Source organism: Candoia aspera, chromosome 14, assembly GCF_035149785.1.
Source record: "Candoia aspera isolate rCanAsp1 chromosome 14, rCanAsp1.hap2, whole genome shotgun sequence".
NCBI lineage: Eukaryota > Metazoa > Chordata > Lepidosauria > Squamata > Boidae > Candoia > Candoia aspera.
This window is the reverse complement of record NC_086166.1, coordinates 11,907,492-11,922,493: the sequence shown is the minus strand read 5'-3', so window position 1 is coordinate 11,922,493 and position 15,002 is coordinate 11,907,492. Positions and strand designations below refer to the sequence as shown.

Below are 15,002 nucleotides of genomic sequence, written 5' to 3'. Positions count from 1 at the left end.
TTAAGACCTGGTTCTTCATCTAGGCCTTTGAGGGGGAAGACTGAGACCCCTTGCTTCATCACACTTGCCACCTTTTATCTTTTATTGATTTGATTGTAATTTCTTGGTTGGAGCGTTGTGAGCGCCCAGAATCATTGAGAGTTGGGCAGCATACCAATTTAATAAATTACAGGTAGTCCTCGATTTATGGCCATTTGTTTAGCAACCATTCAAAGTGATGGCGGCACTGGGAAAAATGACTTGCGACCAGTCCTTGCACTTAGGACCATCACAGCGTCCCTGTGGTCATGTGATCAAAATTTGAGCACTTGGCAACCATGCAGCATCCCAGGGTCACATGATCACCATTTGCAACCTTCCCAGCTGGCTTCTGGCAAGCAAAATCAATGGGGAACCATGTGATTCACTTAACAACCATGGCGATTCACTCAACAACCATGGCAAAAAAATGTAATATCGGGTGCAGTCACATGATGCCTCACTTAATGACCGCACCACTTAACGATGAATTTTCTGGTCCCTATTGTGGTTGTAAGTTGAGGACTATCTGTATTATTTATTAATAATAGAGGGAGGCTGTGATAGCAGACCTCTCTCTGGAGGCTTCCCAGAGCAACAAAAGGGAATTGGATGTCTGAAAGGGAATAGTTGGACCTTATCTCCTGTGTTGTACATTTTGTGTAGTGAAACTCCTCAGGACTTCAGTTGTTTCAGTGGAGTTGTGCAACTGTTTTCTTTTTTCCAGATCAGCCAACATTGATCCATTGGTTTGACAGGAATTGACAAGGCAGTCAATTCCTGTCACAACCAAGAGATCAACATTTGGTTGGTCTGGGAAAAAAGCAGACCCTGCACCTGTGGGAAGAATGCTAGGAAGGAAAAAAAAGTGGAGTTGTGCAAAACTTCCTGCACCCAAATGATTATGAGCTCTGCATGGGCCTTCTGAGTGCTTTGGAACACACTCTCTCTCTTTGGAAAGTTTTGTTTTCAGTTCAAAACAAAATTTGGCTGTTTGGGAGCTCTGGGCAGTTCCAGGTTCTGTGACTGGGTTTGTGTTTTGTGACTTGTGATTCATTTACTGCTTTCTTTTAAAATGTCCGGTCTAGCCTGCACAACAGGAGGGACTGCATGTTCCTGCTGCTGTTGGCTTAGCCTGGACAGAGGAATGTGGTGGGCAGTGTGTTGGGCCAAAACAGCCGATGATTCAGAGCTGACGAGCAATTGTGGACACTACGCTGTTGCTGGGAGAAAAAGAACAGGATTGTTGCGGCCCACTAGCTGACTACTAATGCTGTTGGTGCTAATGCACATTGTACACATAATGACCGTTGTCGTCGTCGTTGTTGTTATGAGAGTCTTCTCTGCTGTTGCCCCTGCCCTATGGAACACTCTTCCCCCAGAGGTAAGGCTGGCCCCCACTCTCCCGGCCTTCCAGAAAGGGGTGAAGATCTGGGTCTGCATGGGTCTAACCAACTCTGGGGATGGTTAGCACCCTGAAGATGCTCCCGTACATTAATTTAAGAACTTTTTACCATCTAGTCCCTTGGAATATATTATTTATTTAAGATGCTTGCTTTTATTGCATTGTTACATTATTTTATTGTATTTTAACTGGTATTTTAACTGGTATTTTATTCTTGTTTTATCGTAAACCGCCCAGAATCACTCCCTGAGTGAGATGGGCGGTGACTAAATTTGAAATATAAATAAAATTATACTATGTTGAGAAGTTGGGGTTGCTTTGTTGAGTTTGGGGTTTTGGTGTGCACTCTTTGCGTGCTCAGTGCCCAGGTAATGTTCAGTTTCAGGTCTTGCTGGTTTGTGCAGCCTGGGCAGTAAGAATAAGAAGCAATTAGTTAAGGTTAATTTTAATCATCATCATAATCTCCTTGGCCATTTTCTTCCCCCCAAAGCTGGTTGGGCAGAAGACAGAAGCAAATTTTCATACATTTCCCATTTGGGAAAAAAATACATTCCAGCCATTGGTCAAAGCTATCTTCAAATGCAATCCTTCTGTAATGCTTCCATTTGCCTTACAAAGGCACTGCCTCTGAGTTTTGGCTGTTGTTTTTCTCATGGCCAGGGTTATATGTTCTATAACCCCATCCTGTTTTCCGAGATTATTTCTGAAGTTTTATGAGCCTCTCTAACCACCCGCCTCGAGTCAGTCATATTGAAACAGCTGCTAATAACCTCTGGATGGTTCTTTCCATTTGGACAGCTGCAGGAAGCTTTTGTCAACAAGCAGGGGGAAAGCAGGCATAAATAGCCACAGCCTGGAGAGTAATTACTCCCTCTTTTCTTTTGGCAGTACGACAAAGCAAAGCACATGTACCTTGTGGCGAGTAAGAAATCACCTTCTTGTCTCACGTGGCTGGGAGTAGGAATCGCCTGCTACCGGGTAAGAGATGGAGCCGTTTTGCCCCTCAGACCTGTAGATTAGTGAGAATGGAGAACCAAACAGATCAATGGCATGAGGAATTTTCCATTTCCCTCTCTTCTCCTGCACAAAAGAGACAAGAGTCATCCCTTAAGAAGGCCTTAGTCTCTTCTTTGCATGCAGGAGACCTCAGGTATGATCCCTGGCACTTCCAGGAACATTAGAGAAGGATTCTCAGCCTGGTTCCTCTTTACAGGTTTGTTGTTGGGTGGGTGTTGTGGGGCGGGGGGATTGCAGAAGTGTGAGATAGACAGACAGACGGACAGACAGACAATTTTTAAAATAAATCGTGATCTCCCTCGTGACCTCTTGCCCAACCCTAGGGTTCCATGGAACCCTGGTGGAGAAACCCTGCTCTGTGGGTTTTTCTGACACTCAGTGTCCGATAGTTGTCCCAATGTCTAAAGTTTCTGAAAAGAAACTGAACTGCATGAAAGGAAGCACCCACAAGCACGTGCATTCTCCTTCTCACATCCTTCAGCTGCTCCATCAACCTTCCCCAGGTTGGTACCTTCCAGAAGTCATGAAACTGCAACTCCCTGCATCTTCAGAATCCCGAGGGCAGATGGAATGGGTGGGCTGCAGCTTTCCTACATCCCTGTGTGTCCGAATGCGAAGCGAGGCTGATGTTGGTTTTTAATTAGCAAATCTCTTTTCTGTAGCTGAAAGAAATGGCAGAGGCAGAGGACGCTCTGTCTGAAGCCAATGCCCTCAACAACAACAACGCAGAAGTGTGGGCGTACCTTGCTTTGGTCTGTATGAAGGTGAGTCCCCAAAGGTCCATTTTATCCAACAGCTAAGAATGTGCTCTTCTTGCAGTCATAGGAGTACAGTTGTGGTTAGAGTAGGGGCATGTATGTGGAGGACTTCAAAGCTCCTTTGAATGAAAGTGATGTCTAACCATTTGAAGGCGTTTTTCAGAGACTTGACTGGTCAATGGATGGATCGAAGGAACTGCTCACTCAAGACAGAAATACATTTTCACATCAGACCCCGCACCCTTTCCTTTCTCTTTGTTGCCTTCTTTTTCTTACTATTCTCAGTTTGATTAGATACTTCCTCTGGAGGTTTAGTCCTCCATTCCCCATTCTCCTTTAAAATGCAGCTGAGCCTTTTTAGTGTTTCTTGTCTTGTCAGAACCTGTTCAGTACCGACTGCTGTTTTCCCCCCCTTAGGGCGGAAGGCAGCTGGAGGCAGAACAGTCATATAAATATGCTGTCAAGGTTAGTCACAATTTTTTTTTTCTCTTTCAAGTTTCCCAGATCTCTGGGGCAGCCACGAAGGCCTTTCCAGGTATTCCGACCTGTCACACTTGGCTGATGGAATTGGGCTGTCCAAAAAAAGGTCTCCCCCTAACGTTAGCAGACTACCATCACCAACCCCTTTCCCCCCAAAGCAGCAGCCAGACCCAAGTTATCTGTCAGCAGTGTGGGCCAGTTTGTCTCAAGACCCAATTCCTGCAATCCAAGAGGCTCAAATAAAATAAATAAAACACCATCTTCCCCGGTTGCGATTCAGAGAACTGCTTGTTATACGTGATACAGGCTAAAGAGGAGAGCCGGTGCTCTAAGCAGCTGGGGGCTAAACTGACTATGTTAGGCTGCAGTTTTAGGTTCATTGTGTGGACGTGGGATCTGGTTAAATTAATAGCCCTTCTTTCTGAGTTTAGGATTGTGCCGTAAATGACTTAGGAAATAAGTCATCCTGTCTCTTCTGATCAAAATTCCATCCTGTTCCCTGATTGTTCTTAGAAGCTAATATGGAAAGAGCTGCCTGGCCCTAGAGATGGGGTTTGTTTGTTGTTTTCTTAAAGGAAACCATGTATGAGGTCTCAGATTCTGAATGTTCCCATGCTGAAAAGTACGACACATTCTATATTGAACAAGAGGTAGAGTTGCAGAGCACATTCATGACCCAGGTGGCTGCTTGGTGCTAGGAATTGAGAGATCGTGTTGGTTAATATTTGGCAGGTTAACAAGGAGGTATTTTTCTGCTTGTCTTGTATAGGGTTGAAGTAGGATGCGCTGCTGAAGGCTTCCTTCTTGAACCAAAGTTTATCTGACAGAATTTTACGTTGCCCCTTCCCTCTTTTCCTTGTGTTGCAGCTGGAGCTGGACAACCCAGATCTCCTGCAGGAGATCAAACAGGTGCAGTTAGAAGTTGGCTTTGGTGACCCGTCATTCTGATCTCCTCCGCTGCTACTGTTGAAGCCGGGGCCCCATCCAGCAGGGAGGTAGGCCAGGTTGCCAGATTGTTGCCAACCATCAGCCCAGCTGGCTGCTGCCCCATCTTGAAACATTGATGGCTGGTTGTTTCCAACGTTGCATTGTGAAAAGCTTACGGGGCTTCCGCATGGCAGTGTATGAGCTCCTGGAATTTAGAAGAACATTCTGGGAAATACACTGGAAGGATTCCATTCACTTTGTGGAATATCCAGCTGTGCCCTTGAAGTCGGCCACAAGGCACCACAAGGTCTGACTGATCTCTAGGGGTCAATACGCTGAAGCAAGCGTTCGCAGCCCCTGAAATGTGAACTGCCTCACTGGGCATTTCCAGGTCTTCTTTAGTATAAGTGGATATTACAACCCAGAGCAGGAGCAGGGTAATTAATAGATTGGATTTAATGCAGCATTTTGTTAACTGGGGTTCCCAAAATTATATCCTTGGGTGTGAGTTCTTACAAAGGTTTTGATTCAGTTACTTCATCCAGATAGGTAGCTCCTTGGAGATCCTTCCCTCAGAAAGTTGTAGCATAGTGACCCCTTTTTGACAGTGGCAATGTGTATTGTGAACCCTCCTTTATTTTGTCGATGTTTCAAAGTTTGTTTTTGTCTGCTTCCTGTAATTGCTTTGGCAGCACAGAATTTTGAAAGAGAACATCTAAAATGTGATAGGCAGGGATTCAACAACAGCAATTTGGGGCAGATGGTTTAATAAAATAGTTTGGATCTGTTTATTTACGGTGTCTTGTACTCTGGTGTGCCATCCTTTGGGAGTAAGAATCATTAATTTTAGTAACTTCTCTTCCAGAAAAACATACACAGCTCAGGCTGCAATTGTTCTTTTCATTATAAGTACATTTGCAAGGGAAATGTCTGTGCATGAGTTTTTAATGTGCAAAGCTGAATTTCACCAATTGTTATACAAGTGACATGTGGTTAATTTCAAACAGACACCATGATAGAGAATTTCTGTGCTACATGAATCTGTTGGGGCTGTCAAGCAATTCTCATTCATTCTTGAATTCTTTGTAGAGGTATTGCCAACTGTGTATTTCCCTTTAAATAGCAGTCCCCTGAAGTCTCTGCATGAGTTCTAAAGTATAATGTCATTTTTCATGTCCCTGTTCATCTTTCATCTCCAAACAGAATAGGTTTACATTTTTATTGCAAATACATGAACTGCAAAGAGCTGGAAAAATTCTGTCCTGGCTTAGGAATTCTCCCAAAGGCTAAAAACACATCATTTAATTTCCAGAGCACCACAAAAACAACAGCCCTGGCTTGATTTGGAAACAACTGGTATAGCTAAATGTTGACATCTTTAAATATTATTGATGAATGAATGGGTGAGGGTTATTTTTTTAAAATTTTGCTTTATGATACAAGATTTTACTAAGCAGTCAGACAGGATTTAGCTTTTTACAAATGTCCATTTGTCTGTTCTGGAACAAAAGAGAGATTCTGTGGTGGAAAACTTGCATTATCCCCTCCAAATATGTTGGGAAAATGTTTTACCAATTAACCTGAGATGACGCATTCTGAAGTCAATTATCAGTTTTATCTTCATCTTGACTACAATGGACCATCCATTTCAACTCTACAAGAGGAAATGAGGCCTGCCCAGAAGACATGATGTCACTTGATGAACAGTTCAAATAGGATCTTGGTTGCACAAAGGGGTATCTTCCTCCTGAACACTCCAGAAGGAAATAGCTTTGAATGTGGGTATTTTTTCCAATTTAATAATACACCGCTGAGTAAATTTGTTCCAAAGAACTTACGTGAAAGCTTCGCTGGGGCATGTCAGTAAGGCCAGTAACAGATGGATGGATTGAAAAAAAGAATGCCAAATGCCAAAATGCAATTGTGGGAATGGGCATTGGGCTTTTTGGTGCTGCTTACAGAGCAAGGCTACCATTTCTCTATTTGGAACACTTGCATGGTTACATAGGCATCTCTGAAAAGCCCCAATTACACTGCATGGGTCAACCACTGCACAAATGATGTGAATTATATCATTTGTGGCCGCACAATGACGTCAGGGCCCCTGATGTCATTTCCCACCTACAGATGCTCCTGCGTGGCTGGGGATTGTGCCAGCTGCATTCCCACCACACATCTGGAGAGAGTAGTGAATTAGGGAAGACTGCCTTGGGTCTCAGTTCACCCTTTCCCTGGCTAGTTCAATACATTCAGGGAGAGTCAGCATTCCAAAATATCATTTATCCCACCACCCTCTCAACCCTGGACCAGAATTCTACCATCTCACCCTGGGTAATGAGCAGTTGGGCCAGAATTCAGGGGGCCAACAGACCTTTAAAAAGCAGATGAACCCAAATGAAGCTCTGTGTTAGAGAAACTGCTCTTCCCAATTCCGTAAGTCAGTGTTTCTCAACCTCAGCTGCTGTAAGGTGTGCGGACTTCAACTCCCAGAATTCCCCAGCAAGCATGGCTGGCTGGGGAATTCTGGGAGTTGAAGTCCGCACACCTTACAGCTGCCGAGGTTGAGAAACACTGCGGTGAGGGATTTTGTCCAGCAGGGTCCGGTGCATCCCAATTCTCCTTGCTAAACGTAGGCTCAGCTGATATCTGCAGCTAGCACGGCCGAAGGGCGCTGCAAACACCCGAAAGTCTGGGGTGGCACCGGAGGAGACCCCCGCCGACGCCCTGGAAGCGCCAGCCACCCCAGCCCGCCTCGCCTCTCCAAGCAGAGGGCTGCCGTTTGACCCTCCGGCCGCAGAGGGCGCTCCAGGCGGTGCGCGGCGCCGTGCAGGAAGCCGGAAGCGGAAGTGGGACCGGAGGCGGCGGCGGCGCCGAGCGGGTGGGAAGTGGCGGCGGGACGGGCTGCGTCGCTGCAGCCCCCGAAGCCGCGGGGATGAGGCGGGACGTGCGCATCCTCCTGCTGGGGGAAGGTAAGAGCGGGTGGGGGCGGCCTGCCGGGATCGGGGCGGCCCGGGGGCGGGGGTGCCGCCGCGTGGGCGCTCCGGGCGCGGGGTCGAGCTCTTGAGGTAGCCGGGCGAAAGGGACGGGGGCGGGCCAGGAGGCCTGGGGGCGGGGCCAGCCGGGGGCGGGGCCAGGGACCCCTGGGTGGGGTCAGGAGGCCCGGGGGTGACCTTGGAGGCGGGTCAAGGGTGGAGTGAGGGCACGTGGTAATGGGGGGGAGTGGGGCTGGGAGGGAGAGAGGAGCCCAGCATCTCTGCAGGGCGCAAGAAGGGTGGGAAAGTTGCAGCCAGGGGCGGGGAGGGGCTGTTCCTAACTGGGCCGGGCTTGGGGGAGCTTTCAGCCTCCTTACAGCGTTACCTGGCTTGACTACTGCAAGGCTCTCTACGTGGGGCTGCCCTTGAAGACCACCCGGCAGCACAGTGCAGCGGGGCAAGCAGTGCGGGGCATGCCTCGGTTTTCCCATGTAACACCTCTGCTTCGCGAGCCAAACTCGTTGCAGGTTTCCTTCCAGGTGCAATTCAAGGTGCTGTAAAGCCCCATGTAGCATCGGGCCAGGTTATCTGCCTGTCTCCCATAGCATCTGCCCAGCCAATTGGATCCTGCAAGGTTGGGGCACTGTGGGTTCCTTTGATTCAATAAGGCCATCCATTGGGACCCTGGATGGCCCCTACTCTGCTGTGGATGTTTCAGTGAAGCAAAGGCCTGCTACGAACCAGATGTGAAGGATGTGCGTTTGGTGTAGCTGCGATTGGGGTCTGTGTCTGGAAGGCAAGACAGTGAGGAGATAGAAATGGGACAGACGCGAGCCCAGTGGTTTCATGGTCCGGAGATGATTGCCTTGTAGAACTTTGATGAGCAGAGGCAGTATCTTGGTTCCCCCCCGCCCCGAGATCCAGATGGCCCCCACTCTGGTGTTATTTAGAAGAGCCATTAAGACCTGGTTCTTCATCCAGGCCTTTGAGGGGGAAGACTGAGACCCCTTGCTTCATTGTGCTCACCATCTTATATCTTTATTTTTTTTAAGTTTTATTGATTTTTATTGTGATTTCTTTAATGGTTGTGAGCTGCCCTGAGTTGCTGGAAGTCAAGTAGCATACAAGTTTTATTTATTTATTTATCTATCTATCTATCATCATCATCATTATCATCATTGCAGATAAAATATTATCCAGCGTTTCAGAGATGCCCACTACATACTGAGTTTCAATTATTTATCCAATTATTATTTATTATTTACTCCCCTCCAATCTGGCAGGGTTGGCACACTCTGGGTTCCTTCAAGTAAACAATGCCATCTATTGGCACCCCAGAACCACGCCTTCTCTGTAGCAGCACTTGCCCTCTGGAATGAGGTTCTCCCCAAGATTTGAACGGCCTCTACCCTACTGCTGTTTTGAAGGACCCTGAAGATCTGGTTCTTCGCCCAGGCCTTTGATGAGGATGATTGATGCCCTTTTTCTTCCTTTTCTTTTTCCTCATCTGAGTTTGTTATCTCTGCCATCTTTGTTCTTTTTTGTTTTGTGTTGTTTTCTTGTTTTAAAGTTTTTAACAAACTGTAAACTGCGCAGAGTCGCTGGGAGTTGGGGGGCATATAAATTTAATAAATTATTAGCATTATCTCCTTTGGGAGGTTTCATGCTTGCAAAATCTACCCTGGTGAATTGCTTCGGCTGAAAGATAGCGATGGGTGCTTGATGCCCAGCAGTAAGACCCCCTTGGCTGGGCAAGATTAAGGAAGCAAGGTTTCCAGAAGGGGATCTTGAATGCTAGGCAGGTGTAAATGCAGAATCCTGGAAATTGCAAGAGGAATTTCTCAGCCTTGTTTATAGAGAGTTTATTAAGGCAAAGACTCTTTGAATAATTTGAAATCCTTCTTCCCAGTTTCCTTGACACTTAGCATTCATTTTATGTGCTTTAACTGATGTAATCTAGGCCTAGCTTTCAGTAGTTTTGTATGTATTTTATAATGTGTTTTTATACTTACGTAAATAACTAATGAAACAGAAACCTGATCCTAAAATATCCTCTTGACATTTTTGCTACAGCAGTCTTATCCGATTATTACTCTTAGACTAATTGAAAGAATTGGGCTTGCAAAATTGTTCTAAAAGATTCTTCACAAAATAATACAGAAAACAGCATCCTTCATCTGGCATTATGGTCTCCGGCTTATGGTGCTGATAAGTATGTCCATTTTCAAGTTGCTGCAACACTTTGGCTTTTAATTTTTAAGTATTTAATTTTTTTCCATATTTAATCTCGGTTAAACGCTTGTGGTATTTCTCAGTTAAGTCATGCCAACATTCATTCATAATCAGAATCCTGGAGAAAGGGAGAAAGAACATAGCTTAAGATAACATAGAATGTTATTGGAGGTAGTTTTGGAAAAGGCAAAATATACAGTAACTGTTTTATGTTTTAGATACATAAAAGAGAAGTGTAGAACGATTAGCGTTATCAAATATAGGTGGCAAGAGGGAGCATTCTGTACCGGTTGTTAAAAGTCTAGAAGAAAAGAACAAGGAGAAGTTGGGGGAGAGGAGGATAGAGCCTGAAGAAATGTAGGAGGATCAGAATAACGAGGGATCAGGAATGAAATGTTGGAGAAAAGCAACTTGCTTTCTGTATTTTTTAAAAAAGAACTTTATTGATTTTCACAGTTAAAATGCAAAATATTGAGTATAGGTAAGACAGAGTACAGAACTAAAGAAAAAAGAAAAACTATAAAAGTGCGAAATTAGACAGAAAGCAGAAAAAGTGACTTCCGACCTTCTCCAATACAGATATAAATGCATTTTATACAAATATAATCTCTTCCCATTAATTAAACCTTAGTAACATTATTTCTATGAAATCAAACCATTTGATCATCAAAACCCAAAATCAAAACTTCATTTTTTTTCAGGCACAAGCAAATAATCCAAAAGTGGTTGCCAAGTAGAGACAAATCCAGACACGGTATTTTCTCTCATCAGCGCTGTTAACTTGGCCATTTGGGCCCATTCCATTAATTTAACCATCCATTCTTCCACTGTGGGAATTCGTGGGCCTTTCTGTCGTTGTGCATATAAAGGTCTTGTTGCTGTAATCATATATAAAAGCAAAGTCCCATGCTGTTTCTTGAGCTGTTTCTCCATCAGTCCCAAGAGGAACAGTTCTGGTTCCTTTGGTAAATGCACTTTAAAAAACAACTTGTTTTTTGTATTGAGAGGATGATGAGCCCACAATCAGGAGGCTCAAACCTCACCTCTGAGGGACCTTAGTCCATCTCACTTGCAGTATGGAGATAATCATTTTGAGTTCCCTTGCTACTTGCCAGGGTTATTTAAGGTAGCTTATGGAGGACTTGTTTGTTCCTGAGTAAGCTGTGACCCGGAGGCTGTTCCCTGTGGGCTTGCTGCCTTGCAGGTGATGGTAGAAGGTAGGTTGGAGAACTTGTTGTGGCCGGAAGAATCTGTCTTTGTATGAAGTCTTAGTAATCTTTTTATGAAAAACAGAGTAGTGAATGGGAAAAGGATGCGTTTTTAGCTAATGCCACTCTTGGTTAAGGATAGGCATCCTTTTTCGGTTTATGACAGTCTCATAGATGCTTGTCTTCCGGTCAGTATGTGTTTTGAGATTGGGTATGTCCACAAGAGCAGCCATTTGGTGAGAGTGCCCCTTCCTTTGCTCTCAAAAATCCAAAATATGTTCAGTGTCTCGCGAATGTTGCCAACTCAACTTAAAGTCCTTCTGTGGGCTCAGCTGCCTCTTATCCGACTGTTCCCCTGGCTGCGGCTCTTCCTCCTGTCTCCCAAGGTCATTCCCACATACCATTACAATTCCTTTCTTTGGAGAGCCAGTGTGGGAATCTGTCTTCCCTGCTAACATTTGTGTTTCCAGGAAAACACAAGGAAAGAGTCCATTTAGTTTAATAAAAGAGTTGATGTTTTCCATGTGCTCTCAGTTTTTTAGGATTTTGCTCCCCCACCTCTCTCTAATGTATTTTTTGGATAGTAATAATAATAACCAGCGCAGCTCACAGTGCAGAGGTGTTATATGGGCATACCAACACATGCCCATTACTGCTCACGCCACTGCATTCTGAACCAGTTGAAGTTTCCGGGTGGTCTTCAAGGGCAGCCCCATGTAGAGCGCATTACAGTAGTCAAGCCAAGAGGTGACTAGAGCGTGACTGACTGTCTGAAGGGCTCCCTGATCAAGGAAAGGGTGCAGCTGGTGCACCAGATGGAATTGGGCAAAGGCTTTCTTGGCCACAGCTGACACTTGCTCTTCAAGCAGGAGTTGCTAGTCCAAGAAGACCCCCAGATTGTGTGCCAGCCTTGAAGGAGGAAGTGCTACCCCATCCAAGGTCAAATATGGAATATACCCAGATCTGGCTGGCAGACACCCGCAGCCACTTGGTCTTGGTAGGATTGAGTCAGAGACAGTTCTTCCAACATACCTGCATAGCCTCCAGGTGTAAAAAAAAAAAGCAAAATTGCTACTGTAGAGGCTCAAGGCAAATGGCACATATATTGTTGGTCTAGGACTGGAAAGGCCAGATTAAACATCCAGTGAACCCAGTAAGTTAATAAAATTACTGCTGCTCACTTTTGCCCAAGTTACTTCTCGGGGTTATTGGGGGGATGCAGTTATAACGGAGAGGAGAGGACTTTCTTGAGGAAAGACAAAATGTCCAAGCAAAAACCCTTCTGCAGACGTAGAGCTGCATTGCCAAGCAGATGGAACTCAGTGTCTGGAACAGAATTCTAGTATTCATTTCGGGAAGGGATAAAACGCAATTTCTAGCTGTGAAATCTGGGTGTGATCAAATGAGCTGTTGAAAGGCAGAGAGCGAAAATATTTGCTGTATTTCTTTTCTTGCAGAGGAAGATGTTCTGTTTCCCACAGAACTCCTTTTTCCTTTTATGTCTTCCATAAAGCCAGTCATTCTGAGAGATTTATAATAAGGCTTGCTGCATCGTGCATCAGGGCACCAATGTAACCTGGCTAGACTCTTATATACAGCTGCTGTCTTTCCTTGAAATTAATAGGACCTTTTTGGAATCAAACCTGAAGCACTGCAGAGCCCCAATTGACTGTTTAACCTCCTGGGTCCACAAAAGTCTTCAGCTAACCATCTTCATATGAAAGCCAGTCAGGCAGGCATTTGTTCAAATTACAAAGCAGTGTGTCAGTATGTATAATCTCGTTCCTGGGCAATGTTCTTACGCCACTTCATAAATAAAAGCTGAAATCCTCCCACTTGGCTTGCTCAAGTGGAACCAAACTTTTACCAGCTTTGCCACTTTTTTTCTTCTTTTGTTTTGGTGGCTGACTGTATTGACCTTCTCTTGGGAAAAGTACTCTAGCATTAAGATGCCTACCATGAAGAATGCTTTGTTTCATGCCTTTCTAAATCTAACTCAGAAAAATATCTTCCTCTGAGCAAGCTTTTGCAGATCGTTTTAGAACAAGTTAGGTGATGCTCTAGAAATTCTAAACTCTGCCTCTGATAATTACTTTTCAGTTGGCTGGAGCGTGATGGTTGTAAAGTTCAAACCATCTGGAGAGGATCAGGTTGCCTATTTCTATCTTAGTTGGTGAAGGAGCTTTGCTGGAAGATAGCATTCCCAGCAACTAATCCAGCAAAACAAGTATGAGACCTGGATTTTATTTGGGTAATTCAGGACATGGTATAGGGTTGAACTACACAGTGAAACTTCTGACTTGGAAACTTTGGTTGGTTTTCTGACAACAGGGATAAGCAAACTGGGGTGCTGTAGATCGACTGCCACAATCCTTTACCATGGTCCACAATATCGAGGGCTTGTGGGAGTTGTGGTCCAAAACTGTAAATTCTAGCCAGGAGCAAACAAACTACTTATGGAATCATATTGGAGCCAGTGACCATGTGTGGACACGGTGGTGATCCAGTGTGATACGGCAGAGATAGAGTCCATGTACAGCACGAAAACTCACTAAGCAGCTGAAAGTCAAAGGCTGCCTTTCTGAGGCTAATATGAGACCACCCAACCTACTCTAGTGCAGTGGTTCTCAACCTCAGCAGCTTTCAGATGTGCAGACTTCAACTTCCAGAATTCCCCAGCCAGCTGGGGAATGGCTGGCTGGGGAATTCTGGGAGTTGAAGTCCACCCGTCTTAAAGTTGCTGAGGTTGAGAACCACTGATCTATAGGAAGAGCTTTGACTCTCTCCCACTGACTTCCAACGGGAGAGCTGAAAAGCAGCTGCTTGGGGCAGCGAAGCTCTAATTGTAATCCTCCTGGCATTTACAAAGGGATGGGTGCACCCAAGCGTGCCAACATCTAAGCTGTTGGCTTTCAGGTCTTTGCCAGGCGGGGCCCATCAGCTCTGGAGCTCCCAAACCTTCCATCTTCTGAACTGTGTTACATTTTCTCTGTTCCTTCCAGCCTGCTCATCCCCTTAAGCTAACATTTTCCGAGCAGCAGACAGCAAAACCGTCAAGAAGTGACCACACAATGTGGAGGGCTCCAGCCAGAATGTTCTGGTCTGAGGCCACCCGAAACGCATGGGCTGCGTTCACCCCGCGTGAATGGGAGTTGAAGTCCACACATCTCAAAGTGGCTGAGGTTGAGAGACACTGCTCTAGTATAACCCTGCTGCTTCTCTCTCTTACAGCCCAAGTGGGGAAAACGTCTTTGATTATGGCTCTGGTGGGTGAGGAGTTTCCTGAAGAGGTGAGTAGAAGTTGCTGCTGCTGCGCCTCATCACATAAAAGCTTTCCCATAGCAACTTATAAGCAGTATAAACACGTGTAAGTGAAAATACCACTATTATTGACAAGCAGAGAGACAGAAACCCCAGGGGTCCTTCCTGCAGGACAGCCGGTTGTAATGACCTTTGGTGAAAAGAAAGTTGTCCAGATGGAGCAGATCTCTGGGATGGTGTTTGCCTGCCATTTCCATTCTGGAAAGCTTTGCTTTCCTTTCTTTGGTGTGTTGAAATAACTTAATTGCACAGCCACGGATTTACCGGATCTTTTTAGCTCAGGGTGTCAAGTCAGGCCTTTCGTCCCCCTTCTCATCTTTATCCATGGTTGGAACTTTTTGGCTGCTGAGTCCACATTCTGCAAACCTACAGTGGCCAAGCCCTTCAAACTCCTGAACTCCCCAGCTGCTGCTTCTCTGTAAACTTTTCTCCTGACAGCACTGTTGTTGGTTTCTTCCCCTCTGATGATGATTATCATCTCCTCCTCCTCCTCTGTCTTCTTTGAAGTCCATCCCCCTGCCTCAAGGCCAGGAGTCCAGACACTTGGTTTCCAAGGGACATCTCCCTCTTACCCACTCACTCCACTTCTTGGAGGTGAGATGAGGGAGGCCTGAAACTTCACTCCTGTACTTGTTCATTAAGCTCCTCCAAAATTCAGTGCAGT

The 15,002-nt window shown here is 45.4% G+C and overlaps 2 protein-coding genes across 3 annotated transcripts in view; both read left to right on the top strand.

Moving 5' to 3' along the window:
- Positions 1-4,964, top strand: part of CFAP70 (cilia and flagella associated protein 70) — a 33,396-nt gene extending 28,432 nt beyond the window's left edge. Inside the window, exons 25-28 of the mRNA XM_063315091.1 lie at positions 2,312-2,401; positions 3,103-3,204; positions 3,616-3,663; positions 4,546-4,964. Of these exons, the coding sequence (XP_063171161.1) occupies positions 2,312-2,401; positions 3,103-3,204; positions 3,616-3,663; positions 4,546-4,626 (321 nt within the window). The 3' untranslated portion in view covers positions 4,627-4,964. The remainder of the gene's footprint in view (positions 1-2,311; positions 2,402-3,102; positions 3,205-3,615; positions 3,664-4,545) is intronic.
- Positions 4,965-7,452: 2,488 nt separating this feature from the next.
- RHOT2 (ras homolog family member T2) overlaps positions 7,453-15,002 on the top strand; it is a 32,825-nt gene continuing 25,275 nt past the window's right edge. For both annotated transcript variants that reach the window (XM_063315241.1, XM_063315240.1), the window contains exons 1-2: positions 7,453-7,574; positions 14,249-14,307. In XM_063315241.1, coding sequence (XP_063171311.1) covers positions 7,538-7,574; positions 14,249-14,307 — 96 coding nt within the window. In that variant the 5' untranslated portion in view covers positions 7,453-7,537. The remainder of the gene's footprint in view (positions 7,575-14,248; positions 14,308-15,002) is intronic.